This window comes from Macaca fascicularis, chromosome 18 (assembly GCF_037993035.2).
Source record: "Macaca fascicularis isolate 582-1 chromosome 18, T2T-MFA8v1.1".
Taxonomy (NCBI): Eukaryota; Metazoa; Chordata; class Mammalia; order Primates; family Cercopithecidae; genus Macaca; species Macaca fascicularis.
Genome location: NC_088392.1, coordinates 68,133,002 through 68,152,652, shown reverse-complemented (window position 1 = coordinate 68,152,652; position 19,651 = coordinate 68,133,002). Strand labels below are relative to the sequence as shown.

Here is a 19,651-nt window from a genome sequence, read left to right as displayed (position 1 = left end):
CTTTTTAGAAATGCTGAATTTCAGGCCCCCCCAACAACTGAATCAGATTTTCATTGTAAAGTTTCCAGGCCAGGCGTGGTGGCTCAAACCCGAAATCCCAGCACTTTGGGAGGCCAAGGCAGATGGATCATCTGAGGTCATGAGTTCGAGACCAGCCTAGCTAACATGGTGAAACCCCATTTCTACTAAAAATACAAAAAATTAGCCGGGTGCAGTGGCATGTACCTGTAATTCCATCTACTTGGGAAACTTAGGCAGGAGAATCATTTTAACCCAGGAGGCAGAGGTTGCAGTGAGCTGAGATCATGCAATTGCACTCCGGCTTGGGCAACAAGAGTGAAATTTTGTCTCAAAAATAGATAAATAAATAAATAATAAAGTTTCCCCAGGTGAGTCCTACACACATTAAACTTTGATAAATATTGTCCTTTTTTCTTCTTCTTCTTCTTTTTGAGACTGAGTCCTGTTCTTTTGCCAGGCTGGAGTGCAGTGGCACGATCTCCACTCACTGCAACCTCTGTCTCCCGGGTTCGAGCAATTCTTCTGCCTCAGTCTCCCGAGTAGCTGGGACTACAGGCATGCGCCACCATGCCCAGCTAATTTTTGTATTTTTAGTAGAGATGGGGTTTCACCATGTTGACCAGGATGGTCTCAATCTCTTGACCTCGTGATCTGCTCATCTCGGCCTCCCAAAGTGCTGAGATTACAGGCGTGAGCCACCATGCCCGGCCGATAAGTATTGTCTTACAATATCTAAGAGTTCTGTTGAGCAGGGGTGAAGTCTGGACTAGAGATATAAATTCAAGTTATGGTTTTGGAGGAGATTACCAGGTTAAAAGAAAAAGTATACATAAAGGGACTACAGCTGCAAGCCGGGAAGCACTCTGACATGTATTGGCTCCATAGAGAAGGAGGAGCCAGCTAAGGAGATTTAGAAAGAGTAGTTAGAGGCTGGGCATGGAGGCTCTGGGCCTGTAAACCCAGCACTTTGGGAGGCCACGGCAGTGGAATCTCTTGAGCCCAGGGGTTGGATACTAGCCTGGGCAACATAGTAAGACCTCTTCTCTACGAAATAAAAAATAAAATATTAGCTGGGCATGGTGGCATGCACTTGTGGTCCCAGCTACTGAGAAGGCTGAGGCAGGAGGATCGCTTGAGTCCAGGAAGATCGGTCAAGGCTGCAGTGAGCCCTGATTGTGCCATTGCACTCCAGCCTGGGCAACAGAGCGATAGACCTTGTCTAAAAACAAAACAAAACAAAACAAACAAGAGTAGTTAGTGGGATAAGGAAAAAGGCCAGGTGAGCTTGGCATCCTGAAACCTGAAAGAGGTAAGGGGAGTGTTTGTGTTAAATCTTGATGAAGTTCACACCTGTAATCCTAGCACTTTGCACTTTGGGAGGCCTAGAGAGGCAGATCACTTGAGGTCAGGAGTTCAGGTCATCCTGGCCAACATGGGGAAACCCTGTCTCTACTAAAAAGACAATAATTAGCAGGGCGTGGTGATTCCCCCCTGTAATCTCAGTTACTGGAGAGGCTGAGGCACGAGAATCGCTTGAACCGGGGAGGCAAGGGTTGCAGTGAGCCAAGATGGTGCTACTGCACTCCAGCCTGGGCGACAGAAGGAGACTCTGTCTCAGAAAAACAATAAAAATAAATTTTGAGGAGATGTTGTGAAAGATGAAGATTGAAAAGTTTGTCTTATAGATCGGAACTTAAAGTGAAAATAATCCGCTACATTGTGTGATTTTATTTTTTTATTTTTATTATTTTTTGAGACGGAGTCTCGCTCTGTTGCCAGGCTGGAGTGCAGTGGCGCGATCTCGGCTCACCGCAACCTCCGCCTCCTGGGTTCAAGCGATTCTCCTGCCTCAGCCTCCCGAGTAACTGGGACTACAGGCGTGTGCCACCACGCCCAGCTAATTTTTGTATTTTTAGTAGAGACAGGGTTTCACCATGTTGGCCAGCACGGTCTTGATTTCTCGACCTCGCTATCTGCCCGCCTCGGACTCCCAAAGTGCTGGAATTACAGGCGTGAGCCACAGCGCCCGGCTCATTGTGTGAATTGCTTCAGGTACATTAAGTAATGCTAAGGTTCCTGGCGTTGGAACAGAATTAGCATAATCCTTTGGGCTTCTCTAAGAACTTATTTTCGTTCAGTGAGGAATTTATATTAGGTGCTGCACTCACGGTGCCCTGCTATTCAGAAACGTGATGGTGACAGTACTAGTGTGTGTGTGTGTGTGTGTGTGTGTGTGTGCGCGCGCGCGCGCGCGCGCGCGACGGAGTTTCGCTCTTGTTGCCCAGGCAGGAGTGTAGTGGTGCGATCTCGGCTTACTGCAACCTCCGCCTCCCGGGTTCAAGCGATTCTCCTGCCTCAGCCTCCCGAGTAGCTGGGATAACAGGCGCCCGCCACCACATCCGGCTAATTTTTTGTATTTTTAGTACAGACGCGGGTTTCACCCTATTGGCCAGGCTGGTCTTGAACTCCTGACCTCAGGTGATACCCCCGCTTCGGCCTCCCAAAGTGCGACAGTCCTATTAATTGGATTTAACCTCTTCGAATCTCCTTCTCTTGTGGGACACTTTTCCTCTTAGACCAGCCCTCAACACCCTCAGTCGTGGCAAGGCAACCTCCAGCCGCCAGGGGCCGCAGTCGCGCTCCTCGCGACCGGAAGAGAGTGCGGCCCAGCGCAGCCTCGGCGTTTCCGCCGTGCGTCTGCTGTGCTCCGCGCGCCCTTTACGACCGGAGTCCCTGGAGTAGGCGCTTCCGGCCATTCATACTGCAGTTGGTCAGTATTCGGTTGTTGGATTCTGTGCGCTCTCGGACCCGAAGGGTGACGGCGCCGCTAGGATGAAGCTCGTGAGGTGAGGGAGTGACCAAGCAGCTCTGGGGGCTGTGGAGGGAGGGCTTGGCCCGGAGTCCGGAAGGCTGGGCTCTCCCATTTGCAGGAGGCGGGAAAGCCGCGTGTGCGCGGCCTGCTAACGGCCGGCCTTACTGCGCCCGCAGCTCGTGCTCGGGCCTGGGCTTCTGCCTGGGTCGCTCGCGGATCCCGCGTGTCTTCCAAGATACTGGTATAAAGGCCGAGCCTTTTCTTCCCGCCTAGTGACTTAGAGACTTTCAAGGTGCAGCGCCGCCTGGGAGACATCTCGCCCTTACAGTTACTGATTTTCTTTTTGAGTGGAGCTCCAGCCCTACTTAAGAGTACTTAGAAAGCTGTATGAGCTTATCTGGAAACAAACCTGTTTGCAAACTGTTTTAAATCAGAGAAGGACTTCTGGCTTCACAAGTTTTTGTTTTTGTTTTTTTTTAAATAAGACGGTGTCTCACTTTGTTGACCAGGCTGGTCTCGAACTCCTGGGCTAAAGCGTTCTGCCTGCCTCGCCCTCCCAAAGGGCTGAGATTACCGGTGTGAGCCACTGCGCCCGGCCGATTTTTAAGTTTATCTTTTGATTCTCCTTAGACTTATGATTGATTATTCTACCTCTTTCCTGTTAAGGTAAGCTTTTTATTTAGGAAAATCTCCCAATATAGGGCAGAAATTATCACAACGTAATTGTGGCTGATTACCCAGATGATATATAGTTATTCTGTTTTATTTCTTTCGCGAGAAATAGACCCTGTCACTTAGGTGAGTCTTCTGGAGACTAATTCCAAACTACCTGCGAGTAGATTTGGTTTTGGTCTTTTTCCTTGAGACTGAGCCTGGAACAGAGGCAGACGTTTCTAATAACTAAGCCATCGATTATAAATATTTAGCTTGTTTCTTTCCTGTTGAGTCAAGGATTGTCATTATCCGCTAAATAGTTATTGGGCACCTGTTACCTACTGGGCGCTGGTAATAGTATTTTTTAAAAGGCAGATCCTTGTTGGAGCTTTCTAGTTAGGGGGATGACAGACAAGTAGATAACGTTTGTTTGAAACGTTTTAAATAACACATAAAAGCCTTCAATATTCAGGGAGGAGGCCAGGCGCAGTGGCTCACGCCTATAATCCCAGCACTTTGGGATGTCAAGGCGGGCAGATCACTAGGTCAGGAGTTCGAGACCAGCCTGACCAACATGGTGAAACCCCGTCTCTACTAAAATTACAAAAATTGCCCGGGCGTGGTGGCGCGCGCTTGTAATCCCAGCTACTGAGGAGGCTGAGGCAGGAGAATCGCTTGAACCCAGGAGGCAGAGGTTGCAGTGAGCTGAGATTGGCCACTACGCTCCAGCCTGGGCAACAGAGCGAGACTCCGTTGCAAAAATAAAAAAATAAAAAATTCAGGGAGGAGTTGGTACAAAAGACAATTAAGATTAATTTTTGTTGTATTTTTATTTGAACTATAATTTTGGATAGGAAGTCATAGAATTTAAAGTGCATTTTTTAGGCTGGACGCGGTGGCTCACGCCTGTAATCCCAGCACTTTGGGAAGCTGAGGCAGGCGGATCGCCTGAAGTCAGGAGTTCAGGACCTGCCTGGCCAACGTGGTGAAACCCCGTCTTTCGAAAAATACAAAAATTAGCCGGGCGCCTGTAATCCCAGCTACTCAGGAGGCTGAGGTAAGAGAGGCGCTTGATCCCGGGAGGTTGTAGTGAGCCGACGTCACACCACTGTGCTCCAGCCTGGGCAACAAAGCGAGACTCTGTCTCAAAAAAGAAAATTACAACATTTTTTGAAATTTCTCCATACCTGCTAATCTGAATCTTAATCTACTCATAGTTCAATTTTATGTAATACACCTTGGATTTCATTTGTTCCCTTTAAAGATATTGCATGTTATGGCAATTTTCCAGTAATTTTTAATAGCTGGACTGAATCCTGTTTTGTGTCTTAGGTCAAATATAGAAAGAAAATTTTTTTCTTACCAGAGAATGTATTTTTCCTCCAGAAAATGATTGTTTGACTAACTGGTTTGCGTTTTCAGTAGACTAATTTCTGTATATCAGTTGGTAGTTGTCATCCTTATTCTCACTGTCACCCTAACCAAAAACCTGGGAGGTGAGCTTGACTTTTTCTCTCCTGATGTCCTTGACATTTGATACACTGCCAGTTTTACCTACTGCATAAAAGTGTCCCACATTTTCCTGTTTGTTTTTTGGGTTCAGATAGTGTGTTTTGATACTGAGGGACACCGTGTTATCTGACTATTTGATATCTAAGTTTCACTAAGTAGAAAGAATTCAGATACTGAAAGATTCGTCTGAAAATAAGTTGAATCCATTTGGTTCCTGGGTTCAGTTAGGGAGGGATAATTGTGTATTTGTCCTGCCCATAGTAGCCTCCTTTCGTTCCGGTCACCACCATTGAGGTTCAGGCCCTTTTTATCCCACTCATGGATTTTTGTTTTCCTTCTTTGAGGTGAATATCTTAATACAATGAAATGCAGCGTATATTTCCTGCTATTGAAAAACATAAGCACTTTTGTAACCTAAACCCCTATCAAGAGAAGTAACATTACCAAAACCTCAGTTTCCTCAAGCCTTTCCCAGGCAACCTCTGACTCCATACCCCTAGATGCAACCAATTTCTTCCACCATACATGAATTTTGCCTGCACTAGAATTTCATATATTTGGAATCACAAAGTATTTTTGTGTAAAACTCCTTTTACTCACATGTTTTTGAGATTCATCCACATTGTGAAGTGTATCAGTGATGTGTTCATTTTTATTACTGGGTATTAGTACCTTGTACGTTTGGAAGTTCTGTATTTTAGGCTGGGCACAGTGACTCATGTCTGTAATCCCAGCACTATGGGAGGCTGAGGCGGGTGGATCACTTGAGGTCAGGAGTTTGAGACCAGCCTGAGCAACATGGTGAAACCCTGTCTCTACTAAAAATACCAAAACAGTAGCTGGGCGTGGTGGCAGGGCCTGTAATCCCAGCTACGAGGGAGGCTGAGGCCAGAGAATCCCTTGAACCTGGGAGGTGGAGATTGCAGTGAGCTGAGATCGCACCATTGCACTCCAGCTTGGGCAACAGAGCGAGACTCCTTTCAAGAAAAAAAAGCTCTTTATTTTAAAAAATTACAAGAAAAGAAAATAAATAAAAACTTACGTATTTTGTTTACAACAACGTTGAATATTCTTCAGGTTTTTGGAGGGAAATAAACTTGTGGGTGAATACGTAAGAGTGGAGTTGATGGACTGTAGCATAGTTGTTATGTGTTTAGCTTTATGAGAAATTTCCAGACCATTTTCCAAAATGGTTGTACCATTTTACACTTCCAGTAACAATATATTAGAATAACAATTACTCCACATCCTCACCAGTGTGTGGTGTTGTTTGCTCAGTCTTTAATTTTAGCCATTTTAGTGGGTATGTAGTGGCATCTCCTTAGGGTTTAGTTGGTTTTTTCCTTGTTTATTTGTTTGTTTTTGAGATGGAGTCTCACTCTGTCATCCAGGCTGGAGTACAATGGCACGATCTTGGTTCACTACAACCTCTACCTCCCAGATTCAAGTGATTCTCCCGCCTCAGCCTCCCGAGTAGCTGGGACTACAGGCATGCGCCACCACACCTGGCTGATTTTTGTATTTTTAGTAGAGACAGGGTTTCACTATGTTGGCCAAGCTGGTCTCGAACTCCTGACCTCATGGTCCTCCTGCCTTGGCCTCCCAAAGTGTTGGGATTACAAGCGTGAGTCACTGTGCCCAGCCTGTTTTTGTCTTTTTGTTTTTGTTTTTTTGTTTGAGACAAAGTCTCACTGTAGGCTGGAGTGCAGTGGTGCGATCTTGGCTCACTGCAACCTCTGCCTCCCGGGTGCAAGCGATTCTCCTGCCTCAACCTCCCAAGTAGCCGGAACTATAGGCGCACGCCACCATGCCCAGCTAATTTTTGTATTTTTAATAGAGACAGGGTTTCACCTTGTTGGCCAGTATGGTCTCCATCTCTTGACCTCGTGATCCGCCTGCCTCGGCCTCCCAAAGTGTTGGGATTACAGGCATGAGCCACCATGCCCGGCCTGTTTTGTTTCTTAAGAGATGAGAGTCTTCCTGTGTTGCCCAGGCTGGCCTCGAACTTGAGAAACCCAGTCTCTACTTAAAAAAAAAAAAAAAAAAAATACAACAATTAGCTGATTGTGGTGGCAAGCGCCTGTAATCCCAGCTAAATCAACCATGTAAATATGGGACCAGAAATAAATGTTTGCTTGTATTGTTTCATTGATCTATTTGTTGTTCCTTATATCTCAATTACTGTAGTTTTAACTTGTATATGTACTGCTCTAGTCACATAATTTGTCTTCCTAGAGACTATACTTTTGTCTCTTGTCTTTCTAAAATCTGTTTCTGAACATTTGCCCTAGGTTCTCTTTTAAATGTGCATATGAGCCTGGTACTCCTCTTCATTGATGAAAATCCTTCAGTAGCTCTCCTAGAGGAATTCTCTAACAGAGCTTAGGACTTTCCGAGAAGGGAACCTGCCTAACTCCTCTCTACTCATAGGACCTTAAATATTGAACTTAACATTTCATCGGTCTGGCTTGGTGGCTCATGCTTGTTATTATAGCACTTTGTGAGGCCGAGGCTGGCGGATCACTTGAGGTCAGGAGTTGGAGACCAGCCGGGCCAACATGGTGAAACCCTGTCTCTACTAAAAATACAAAAATTAGCTGGTTGTGGTGGCGTGCGCTCAGCTACTTGGGAGACTGAGGCACAAGAATCGCTTGAACCCGGGAGGTGGAGGAGCTCAGATTGAGATTGTGACCTTGCACTCCAGCCTGGGCAACACAGTGAGACTCCATCTTAATATCTGTAATTACTCTGTGTCTTATGCTGTATTTTTCTTTTGTTTCTTCTTGCTGCGTATTTCCAACTTTTCAGGCTTCTTACTAGAAGTCCCCCAATACCTGATTCCCTTCTCCACATGCTACAATATATTCTTAGTAAAAAAAAAACCTGTGTGTAGCTGGGTGCAGTGGCTCACGGTTGTAATCCCAGCACTTTGGGAGACTGAGGCAGGCTGATTGCTTGAGCCCAGGAGTTTAAGACCAGCCTAGGCAACATGGCAAAACCACATCTCTACTAAAAATTTAAAAAATATTAGCCGGGCATGGTGGCACATGCCTATAGTCTCAGCTACTCAGGGAAAAAAACTAAAAACCTCTGCATATCGCTATTGCATTCTACAACTTATAGTTATTTTTACATATCTTTTATGTACCTGAGCCTCCGCGCCTGGCTACATAAGGTATTTTTTTCCTTTTATTTGTCTTCTTTGCTTCCAAAAATGATTTGAAGAACTTTTATAGTAAAAGTTCTTACACTAACTGGGATAGTAAGTTCATATAAAAGATAAAAACAGGCCGGGCACAGTGGCTCACGCCTGTAATCCCAGCACTTTGGGAGGCCGAGGCGGGTGAATCGCAAGGTCAGGAGATCGACACCATCCTGGCTAACACGGTGAAACCCCGTCTCCGCTAAAAATACAAAAAATTAGCCGGGCGTGGTGGTGGGCGCCTGTAGTCCCAGCTACTCGGGAGGCTGAGACAGGAGGATGACGTGAACCTGGGAGGCGGAGGTTGCAGTGAGCCGAGATCGCGTGGCTGCACTCCAGCCTGGGTGACCGGCAGGACACCATCTCAAAAAAAAAAAAAAAAAAAAAGATAAAAACAAAAACTTGATAATGGGAGGAAGCCATTCGTTCAAAATTCTAGGCTTTTCTAGTATAATTGATTGTTAAATTTGGAGCTGAATAATTATCTGATGAAATCAAGTGTTACCAATTCATTGAGAGAAACATTTTCTTGATGTCATATATAAAAAGAGATTCAACTCATGAGTCTTTTTAAAGTTTGAAGCTTATTATATCCCAGACCAAGTAATTTTTTTTGTGATGGCTGTCTATACCACTAAAAAGAAAAAAAATTTTAAAAAGGCATTTTAAGGTTGGTTTCCCTTTATTCATTGAAACATTTCTGCTAGCATTATTCAGTGCCTATTACAGTCTAGGATTAGATATAGGGGTTACGATCCCTACCCTCAACAATAGTCTAGTGTGGGAGGATAATAGGTTATCTTACATGTACCATTTAGTGTGATAGATGATAGGATCTATTAATATAAGGTATATATTATAGACTAAAAGTTTGTATATGAACTGTGTATTGTATGATAGTGTAGGGTTCATTTTCTTAGATTTGATTGTGAGATTATGGTTATATAGGAGATCGTCATTAGAAAATGCATGCTGAAGTGTCAATGCCTACAACTTACTTTGAGATGGTATGATCTGTTTTTGTTTGTTTGTTTGTTTGTTTGTTTGTTTTTTGAGACGGAGTCTCGCTCTGTCGCCCAGGCTGGAGTGCAGTGGCCAGATCTCAGCTCACTGCAAGCTCCGCCTCCCGGGTTCCCGCCATTCTCCTGCCTCAGCCTCCCGAGTAGCTGGGACCACAGGCGCCGCCACCTCGCCCGGCTAATTTTTTGTGTTTTTAGTAGAGACGGGGTTTCGCCGTGTTAGCCAGGATGGTCTCGATCTCCTGACCTTGTGATCCGCCCGTCTCGGCCTCCCAAAGTGCTGGGATTACAGGCTTGAGCCACCGCGCCCGGCCAATGTTTGTTTGTTTTTGATGGAGTCTCGCTCTGTCGTCCAGGCTAGAGTTTAGTGGCACAATCTTGACTCACTGCAACCTCCGCCTCCTGGGCTCGAGCAATTCTCCTGCCTCAGCTTCCCCAGTAGCTGGGATTACAGTAATGTGCCACCAAGTCTGGCTAATATTTTTGTATTTTTAGTAGAGACGGGTTTTCGCCATGTTAACCAGGCTTGTGAACTCCTGACCTCAGGTGATCCGCCTGCCTCGGCCTCCCAAAGTGCTGGGATTACAGGCATGAGCAACTGCACCTGGCTAAGACTCTTGTCTTAAAAAAAAAAAAAAAAGGGCCAGGCCCCATGGTTTACGCCTATAATCCCAGCACTTTGGGAGGCTGAGGTGGGGAGATCACCTGAGGTCAGAAGTTCGAGACCAGCCCAACATGGTGAAACCCTGTCTCTACTAAAAATGCAAAAATCATCCAGGTGTGGTGGCAGGTGCTTGTAGTCCCAGCTACTTCGGAGGCTGAGGCAGAATTGCTTGAACCCAAGAGGCGGAGGTTGCAGTGAACCAAGATCATGCCACTGTGCTCCAGCCTCACCGACAGAGTGAGACTGTCTCAAAAAAAAAAAAAATAGAATTTTTTTAAAAGACAGAGTCTTTCCCTGCCACATAGGCTCCAGGGCAGTAACACAATCATGGCTTGTTGCAACCTCGAAGTCTGGGCTCAAGTGATCCTCCCACCTCAGATTCCAAGGAACTGGGACTACAGGCATGAACCAACATGCTCAGCTAATTTTTTTATTTTTATTTTTTTTTGTGATGGAGTCTTGCTCTGTCAACCAGTCTGTAGCACAATGGCACGATCTTGGCTCACTGCAACCTCTGCCTCCCAAGTTCAAGTGATACTCCTGCCTCAGCCTCCTGAGTAGCTGGGATTACAGCCCTGCACCACCACACCCGGCTAATTTTTTGTATTTTTAGCAGAAATGGGGTTTCACCATATTGGCCAAGCTGGTCTCCAACTCCTGACCTCATGATCCACCTACCTCGGCCTCCCAAAGTGCTGGGGTTACAGGCATGAGCTACCGTGCCCGACCAACTAAATTTTTTTGTTTTTATTTTTGTAGAGACAGGATCTTGCTCTGTTGACCAGGCAGGTCTCGAACTCCTGGCCTCAAGCAGTCATCCCACCTTGGCCTCTCAAAGTGGTGAAATTACAGGCATTAACCTCTGCACTGGCAATTGACAATATTTGTAAACCCTTCAACTTTTCTTCCTCTGCAAAATGTTATAAAAAGGGGAGAACAGAAATCTAGATGAAGTAAGAAGTGGATAGTTTGTTCATTATATATTATCAAGGCAACTGGCTATTCAGTTGGGGAAAGTAATAAAGACAGATTTGTGCCTTACACTGCATAAAAAAAGATCAATTCCAAGTAGATTAAAACTCTAAAAGTAGAAGAAAATAAGATACTATCTTTTACAATCTTGGCATAGAAAAAACCCTTTCCTAGGCAAATTATGTATCCCAGGAAGATGAACAGATTCAAAACATAAAAGTGAAAAAAGTTTGTGTGACTAAAGAAACCATAAACCACAAACTTGAATGACTGGCAAACAAGTAGAAAATAAAAGAAAAACTCAACCTAATTGAGAATATGTAAATAATGTGAACAGGTAATTCACGGAAGAAATAATTTTCCCATATTAATGAAAAGATATTCAGTCTCACAAGTAATTAAGGAAAAACAAATTCCCCCCGCCATCAAATTCACAAAAATTTGAAAGACTTAACAGCAACTTGTGTTGGTGAGGGTTTGCATAATTGGGTTTGTAATGGGAAAAAATTGAACCAAAGTAATGTCCATCAACAGGGAGGTAATAAATTTTGACATTTCCATATAGTGGAATACTTTTCAGTTCTTAGAATGTTATTTTGTTATTTTGTTATTTTTTTATTTTTTTGAGACGGAGTCTCGCTCTTTCGCCCAGGCTGGAGTGCAGTGGCGCGATCTCGGCTCACTGCAAGCTCCGCCTCCCGGGTTCACGCCATTCTCCTGCCTCAGCCTCCCGAGTAGCTGGGACTACAGGCGCCCACAACCGCGCCCGGCTAATTTTTTGTATTTTTAGTAGAGACGGGGTTTCACCGTGGTCTCGATCTCCTGACCTTGTGATCCGCCCGCCTCGGCCTCCCAAAGTGGTGGGATTACAGGCGTGAGCCACCGCGCCCGGCCTATTTTGTTATTTTGGCTTTTTTTTGAGATGGAGTCTTGCTCTGTCGCTCAGGCTGGAGTGCAGTGGAACAATCTCACTCACTGTAGCCTCTGCCTCCGGAGTTCCAAGTAGCTGGGATTACAGGCGTGCTCCATCATGCCTAGCTAATTTTTTTTTTTTTTTTTTTTTTTTGAGATGGAGTCTTGCTCTCTCCCCAGGCTGGAGTGCAGTGGTGCGATCTCAGCTCACTGCAGCCTCTGCCTCCCAGGTTTAAGCAATTCTCCTGCCTCAGCTTCCTGAGTAGCTGGGATTACAGGCGCATGCCATCCTGCCCAGCTGATCTTTGTGTTTTTATAGAGATGGGGTTTCACCATGTTGGCCAGGCTGGTCTTGGACTCCAGACCTCAGATGATCTGCCCACCTCGGTCTCCCTAAGCGCTGGGATTACAGGCATGAGCCACTGTACCCAGTCTCAGTTCTTAGAGTGTTTTGTATGTTGAAATGGGAATATGTCCAATATAAACTGCTGAACGAGAACTACAAGTTACAGATGTGAATAAAATATGACCCAATTTATGTAAAAAGAAATCTGTATATATGCTTATGAATGTGCATATAAAATGATCTGGAATAATATTCCTACATACCCACAGTGCAGGGGGTTAGGAAGGGAGATTTTTACTTTATGTATAAATATTGTAATAAACTTGTAATCTTTTTACCAACTGTAATTCTTTATTTATTTTTCATGATTTATGAGTCTGAGATCTTGTATGTCTGGATTTGAGGTTTGAGAATTAGAAACGTCCAAATGACAGTTCATTTTAGTATTGTTGTGTTCCTTCATAAAGGTTGAGGATATGATTCAGGAAAGCTGAAATTGTTAGCATATTCTTGATAGGAATTGATGCAGATAGCATCTACAAATTTTCAGCGTCTAGTTGTTTCATCTTTTTACCTTAATAAATGTGATTTTAAAGTGTTGCAGGTAAAAATTAATGGTTTTATTCCTATTTATAGATTTTTGATGAAATTGAGTCATGAAACTGTAACCATTGAATTGAAGAACGGAACACAGGTCCATGGAACAATCACAGGTACGGAGGTTGGACTACTTTTATAACATTTTTTTCTTCTCTTTTACCTGCTATCCAGAGTTTATTTTTTGATTGCTTAATGAACGTTATTGTAGTACAGATTCTTATTCTTTTGTCTGAATTATGTAATTGATTGATTGATTGATTTTTTTATTTATTTATTTTTTTTTGAGACGGAGTCTCGCTCTGTCGCCCAGGCTGGAGTGCAGTGGCGCGATCTTGGCTCACTGCAAGCTCCGCCTCCCGGGTTCACGCCATTCTCCTGCCTCAGCCTCCTGAGTAGCTGGGACTACAGGCGCCCACAACCGCGCCCGGCTAATTTTTTGTATTTTTAGTAGAGACGGGGTTTCACCGTGGTCTCGATCTCCTGACCTTGTGATCCGCCCGCCTCGGCCTCCCAAAGTGCTGGGATTACAGGCGTGAGCCACCGCGCCCGGCCTATTTTTTTTTTTAAACAGAGTTTTGCTGTGTCACCTGGGCTTGAGTGCAGTGTCATGATCTCGGCTCACTGTAACCTCCGCTGCCTGGGGTCAAGCAATTCTTTTGTCTCAGCCTCCCGAGTGGCTGGGACTACAGGTGCCTGCCAGCATGCCTGGGTACATTTTTTTTTTTTTTGAGACGGATTCTCACTCTGTTGCCCAGGCTGGAGTGCAGTGGCACAGTCTCAGCTCACTGCAACCTCCGCCTCCAGGGTCTGATTAATTTTGGTAGAGATGGGGTTTTGGTCTCGAACTTGTGACCTCATGATCCATCCGCCTCGGCCTCCCAGAGTGCTGGGATTTCAGGCGTGAGTCAAGTCACTGCACTGGCCTAATTTTTGTATTTTTAGTAGAGACGAGGTTTCAGCATGTCAGCCAGGCTGATCTTGAACTGGACCGGGCTGGTCAGAAGACCTCAGTTGATCCGCCCGCCTCGGCCTCCCAAAGTGCTGGGATTACAGGCGTGAGCCACCAAACCTGGCCTAAGTAGGTCTTTAGTTATCCCATTAGTTCAGGTATAATTTGGTAAAGGCTTCAGTATTCAGGTGTTTCAGCTATAATGTCATATAATCACCCTAAAAAATTGCTTTGTATTTTGTAAACTCTCATACTAAAAATAGTAGCTTAATGAGAAGAATAGGTGTTGCAGACTACTTAAAAGCCTGTGTAACTTTGTAATCAAAATATTCTTAACAAAAGTGGTAACAATTATTACATATAGAGAGAAGCAGAAACAAAGGTGAGGATAGTTTAGTGGAATGGGGATTATGAGAAAGTCACAAAGACAGTGAGAGAAACATTCAAGAAATACCTGTCAGATCAGTAGTGAGCCTGAAGCCCAGTCAGGGTTCTTCCATTGCTTGCTGCATTCATTTCTGTAAGCAAAACTTAGTGTGCTAGGAAAAATCTCTAGGAAGGAAACACTGCTGATTTATACTGACGTTATTCCCCCATTTACCAGTTGCATATGTGCTAAATTATGTCATAGAAAACTTGCACTGTAGCAGAACAGTATTCTTTTGTAGTCCAGTATTTACTGTGGCTCAGTAGATTAATTAGTTGCCTGACTTTTATCATACTAATAACTGCCCAATTATTTTCTTTTTAGGTGTGGATGTCAGCATGAATACACATCTTAAAGCTGTGAAAATGACCCTGAAGAACAGAGAACCTGTACAGCTGGAAACGCTGAGTATTCGAGGAAATAACATTCGGTATTTTATTCTACCAGACAGTTTACCTCTGGATACACTACTTGTGGATGTTGAACCTAAGGTGAAATCTAAGAAAAGGGAAGCTGGTAAGTTTGAAGGATTATAAAAATTTTTGTGAATGCTAATCCTAATCCACACTATTCATAATATAAATATTTGCAAACAACACAAGTGTCTTTGTTTTTTAATATTTCTTATAATGTGTATTATAACTCCTGGTGTTGCTATTAAAAACATTGATGCGGCTGGACACAGTGGCTCACGCCTGTAATCCTAGCACTTTGGGAGGCCGAGGCGGGCAGATCATCTGAGGCCAGGAGTTCCAGACCAGCCTGGTCAACATGGAGAAATCCCATCTCTACTAAAAATGCAAAAAAAAAATTGGGCGTGGTGGCGCATGCCTTTAGTCCCAGTTACTTGGGAGGCTGAGGCAGAAGAATCACTTGAACCCGGGAGGCGGAGGTTGCTGTGAGCCAAGATCATGCCACTGCACTCCGGCCTGGGCTACAGAGTGAGACTCTGTTTCAAAATAATAATAATAATATGGTTGTAATCCATAGCTTGTAAAACAATGATTTAACCTCTCATGCTGTGTATCATGCTGCTTTCCACTTTGCAAGAACCCCCTGTGGGTACCAAAATCTACAGATGCTCAAGTCCCTTTTCATAAAATGGTAATAGTGTTTCCATCTAACCTCTGCACATCCTTTTGTACACTTGTAATACCCAGTATAATGTAAATGCTTTGTAGATAGTTATATTGTATTGTTTAGGCGTTAATGACAAGAAAAAGTCTGACAACCATCATAGGCCTAAAGTTGGTTAAATCCATGGATGTGGAACCCATGGATATTGAAGGCTGACTGTATTTTCAAATCTGAGGACTTTTTGCCTTAATGTCTTTAGGGTTATTCTACTTTTACTACCTACCTACCTGTGAGGGAATTGATGATTGAAAGCCCCCTGCCTCGTATCATCTTACTCCACGCTGAGAAGTTATTCTTCCTTTACTAAATGTTACAGTTCCAAGTCTATTTTCTGATTTAAAATTTTGTTGAAAAAAATTTTTTTGTTTTCTTTTTTTTTTTTTTTTTTAGATGGAGTTTCACTCTTGTTACCCAAGCTGGAGTGCAGTGGCGCGATTTCAGCTCACTGCAACCTCCGCCTCCTGGGTTCTAACGATTCTTCTGTTTCAGCCTCCCAAGTAGCTGGGATTATAGGTGTGTGCCACCGCACCCAGCTAATTTTGTATTTTTAGTAGAGACGGGGTTTCATCGTGTTGATCAGGCTGGCCTCATACCCCTGACCTCAAGTGATTTACCTACCTCAGCCTTCCAGAGTGCTGGGATTACAGGCATGAGCCACCACGCCCAGCCGAAATCTTTTATCTACTATGTTTTCTCTGCTTTTCTTTGTTCTTCTGGGTACTTACCGTTTTTGTTCCTTTTCTATCATAAATACTATTTCAGAAGAAATTGGAGATAAGTGTGGTCAATTTGGTTCATTTTAACATGCGTCCTAGACTTACTGTTTTTGTGTGTACACATTTAAAATAATATAGTTTAAAATAACTGAAATTGGCTGGGCGCGGTGGCCCATGCCGTGAGCTGAGATCGTGCCATTGCACTCCAGCCTGTGCAACAAGAGTGAAACTCTGTCTCAAAAAAATAAATAAAATTATTTATGCCTGCCCCCCACCCACTCCCCACTTCTTAAAAAGTTGTTTTCTTAATTTATCTTTCTTTTATACAGATATGCACCACCAAATCTGGCTAATTTTTTAATTTTTTTGTAGAGACAGGGTCTCCCTGTGTTGTCCAGGCTAGTCTTGAACTCTTGGTCTCAAACAATCCTGCTGTGGCCTCTCAAAGTGCTGGGATTACAGGTGTGAGCCACCATCATACCTGGTCCATTTTCTTTTCTTTTTATTTCTTTTTTTTTTTTGAGACAGAGTCATGCTCTGTCGCCCAGGCCTCACTACAACCTCTGCCTCCCGGATTCAAGTAATTCTCCTGCCTCAGCCTCCCGAGTAGCTGGGATTACAGGTCCCCAGCCCTTTTATTGTTGTTGTTGTTGTTGTTTTTTACAACACTGCTCCAACTCTGTTTTTCCCCCCAATTTAACACTTCATTTTGAAATAATTTTAGACACAAAAAGTTGCAAAAATAGTACAAGGAATTCCCATACACTTTCACCAACATTGCCTAAATGTTAAAATTTCATGTAACTACAAAAAATAGAAATTTTATATTGATGCGACACTATTATATTATCTAGAGACCTTTTTCACGTTTCTCTGATTGTCCCTCTAATGTCCTTTTCCTGGTCCAAGATCCAATCCAGTACAACAGGTTGCATTTAGTTGTTCGTTTCCTTAGTTTCTTTTAATGTGTATCAGCTGGTTCCTTTTGTGACCTTAACACTTTGTAAGAGTACGGGCCAGTTATTTTGTGGAATGTCCCTTAATTAGCATCTTAAACTCACTGTTTATTGCTTGGAATGGTAAGACTAGAATCAGCGTGTACAAATTTCTAATGTGGCCAGGTGCGGTGGCTCACACCTGTAATCCCACCACTTTGGGAGACTGAGGCTGGAGGATTGCTTTGGTCCACGAGTTTGAAAGCAGCTTGGGCAACAAAGGGAGACCTCATCTCTACAAAAAATTAAAAAATTAGCCAGACCTGATGGCTTGTACCTGTAGTCCCCGCTACTCAGGAGGCTTAGGTGGGAGGATCACTTGAGCCCAGGAGTTCAAGACTGCAGTGAGGTGTGATTACACTGCAGGCTGGACTACAGAGAGAGACCTTGTATTTAAAAAAAAAAAAAAAAAAAGCAAAACATTTAGAATGTAACTGACTTCTGTGTCAGGATTTTCTAATATTCTTAGCTGTCTGAAGATGAAATAAGTTTATTTGGGTGATAAATTCCCTGTCACCATGATACTCAACTAGAGTTAGGATGACCCAGTGACAGGGATATTGCTATATGGATTAAAGCACTAGATTATGTGTAGGTCAAAATAGTTTCAATTTTCTGAAGAGTTAATAAGATTGTGATTTGATGTAATAGATTTAAACTTCCCTGGTTTTGAATTAACTTGCTTGGATTTTATTCAGTTACCAAAACTCTGGCATCAAGGTGATCGTGTTCTATTCTATGATATGTATCTTCCTTTTTTTGTGAGATTCAAATCATTTTATGGTGAATTTGAGACATGATATAAAGAAAAATTATTTTTTTAAGTTTGACACATTTCTTAGTAAATAAATTGAAATGAAACAAATAATAATCTCCCTAGGCCTTTAGTTCTTGGTTCTGCATGATAATGTGTTGTGGGGTGGGGAGAATCTGAAGTCTAACACATTTAACAGAAGCTAGTTAAACTTTTATTTACTGTAGCTGCTAATACAGAGCTATAAACGGGGAAAGGTGTGTGTGTAAATGTTGTTTGTGGTGTCTCGGTAACATTTGTGCAGAAGAGAATTGAGCTTGGTTTGTTTTTCTTTTCCTTCAGTTGCAGGAAGAGGCAGAGGCAGAGGAAGAGGAAGAGGACGTGGCCGTGGCAGAGGAAGAGGGGGTCCTAGGCGATAATGTCTCTCAAGATTACTGTTTCAAAGTCATACGGGATTTGGGATATTTTTTGTACAGGTTGTGTTTGTTTATGTCAGTTTTTAATAAACATAAATGTGGGATAGAGCTGTCTATTTAGTATATCAAAGTTTTAGTAGTTTCCTCCACATTCACAAAATTACCACAGTGAGAGCTAAGCATTTCTACTGGGCAGTTTCATTTTTAGATGATCAGATTTTAAGTTTTTCAACTAAAATTTTTCTTTTTATGATGAATAAGGTTAAAAGAAAAGCTTTAGACAAATTTAGTTTGGCAGAGTTTAATTGAGCAAAGGACAATTCACAAATCAGGTAGCCCCTGAAGCATAATAGGTTCAGAGGCTTCAGCCCAGCTGTGTAGTTGATGCAGATTTGTGAACAGAAGGAAAGTGATGTATGGAAAATGAAAGTAAGATACAGCAACAGCCATATTAGTTACAGTTCAGTGTTTGCCTTATTTGAATATGGTTTGAACAGTTTGCTGCCTTTGGTTGGCTGAAACTTAGTGATTGGCACGAGAGTAAGGTACAGTCTGTTTACACATCCAGTTAGGCTACAGTTCTATGTACTGAGAAACCTTTAAGCTGAACTTGAGATATGTAAAGAGACTTTAGGCTAAACTTAACAATACATATAGAATATATACCCTTTTACTTGACATGCACTAAATATGCATTTTACTGCTGACTTCATTCTGTGGCACCTACCCACAGGGGAAATAAGAAGTTCGTTTTGGTATTTTGGAAACTAAAGTCCTTATGGGATGGGGTCTAGAATTGATTCTCCTTTCCTGAGTTTTACTCTACGGAGTCTTAGGTACCTGGTAAAAAGTTGTCTTCTAAATTAAGGGTTATTGCTTTGTTGTCTAGCTGCTAATGTGTCACTTTTTTTTCTTTTGCTTTTTAATCAGTTCTTAGTAGGATATAGTTTTATGTTTTCCAAGTTGAAACTTGGAGTTAATGGTCACTAGATTAGCAGTTATGAGCCGTGTTAAAATCTCCTGTTAATGTGTAGTGTACCTGTCGGTGCCTCCTTTGTTAAGGGGTTCTTTGAGAGCAAAAGAGAAAAGACCTACTTTATTTGACAGCAAAACTGTTCTAATTGTTAATAAGGATTTTTAAAAATTGTTTTTGATTTGTTAAGCTCAGAAAAAATGTCTCTCGGTGCATCAGTTCTTTGTAAAGCTTACTACCAAGTATTTATATGCTAAGGGAAACAACTGGGGATGTGGGTGGCTTAAATCTGTATTTTCATCATGTATGTGAGTTTCTGTTTTGTTTTTTAAGTAAAGACATTTTCTGCGAATATTGTTACCTAAAAAAAGTTTAGGCCAGGCGTGGTGACTCACGCCTGTAATCCCAGCACTTTGGGAGGCTGAGGCAGGTGGATCACGAGGTCAGGAGTTCAAGACCAGCCCGGCCAAATGGTGAAACCCTGTTTCTACTAAAAATACGGAACTTAGCCAGGTGCAGTGACAGGCGCCTGTAATCCCAGCTACTCATGAGGCTGAGGCAGGAGAATTG

At 43.1% G+C, this 19,651-nt stretch overlaps 1 protein-coding gene across 1 annotated transcript; it reads left to right on the top strand.

Moving 5' to 3' along the window:
• Positions 1–2,737: 2,737 nt before the first annotated feature.
• Positions 2,738–19,433, top strand: SNRPD1 (small nuclear ribonucleoprotein D1 polypeptide). The gene is made up of 4 exons (XM_045377766.3): positions 2,738–2,867; positions 12,751–12,827; positions 14,415–14,606; positions 18,035–19,433. Exons 1-4 carry the CDS (start codon positions 2,854–2,856, stop codon positions 18,109–18,111), a joined length of 360 nt encoding a protein of 119 aa, XP_045233701.1. The 5' UTR covers positions 2,738–2,853; the 3' UTR covers positions 18,112–19,433.
• Positions 19,434–19,651: the final 218 nt, after the last annotated feature.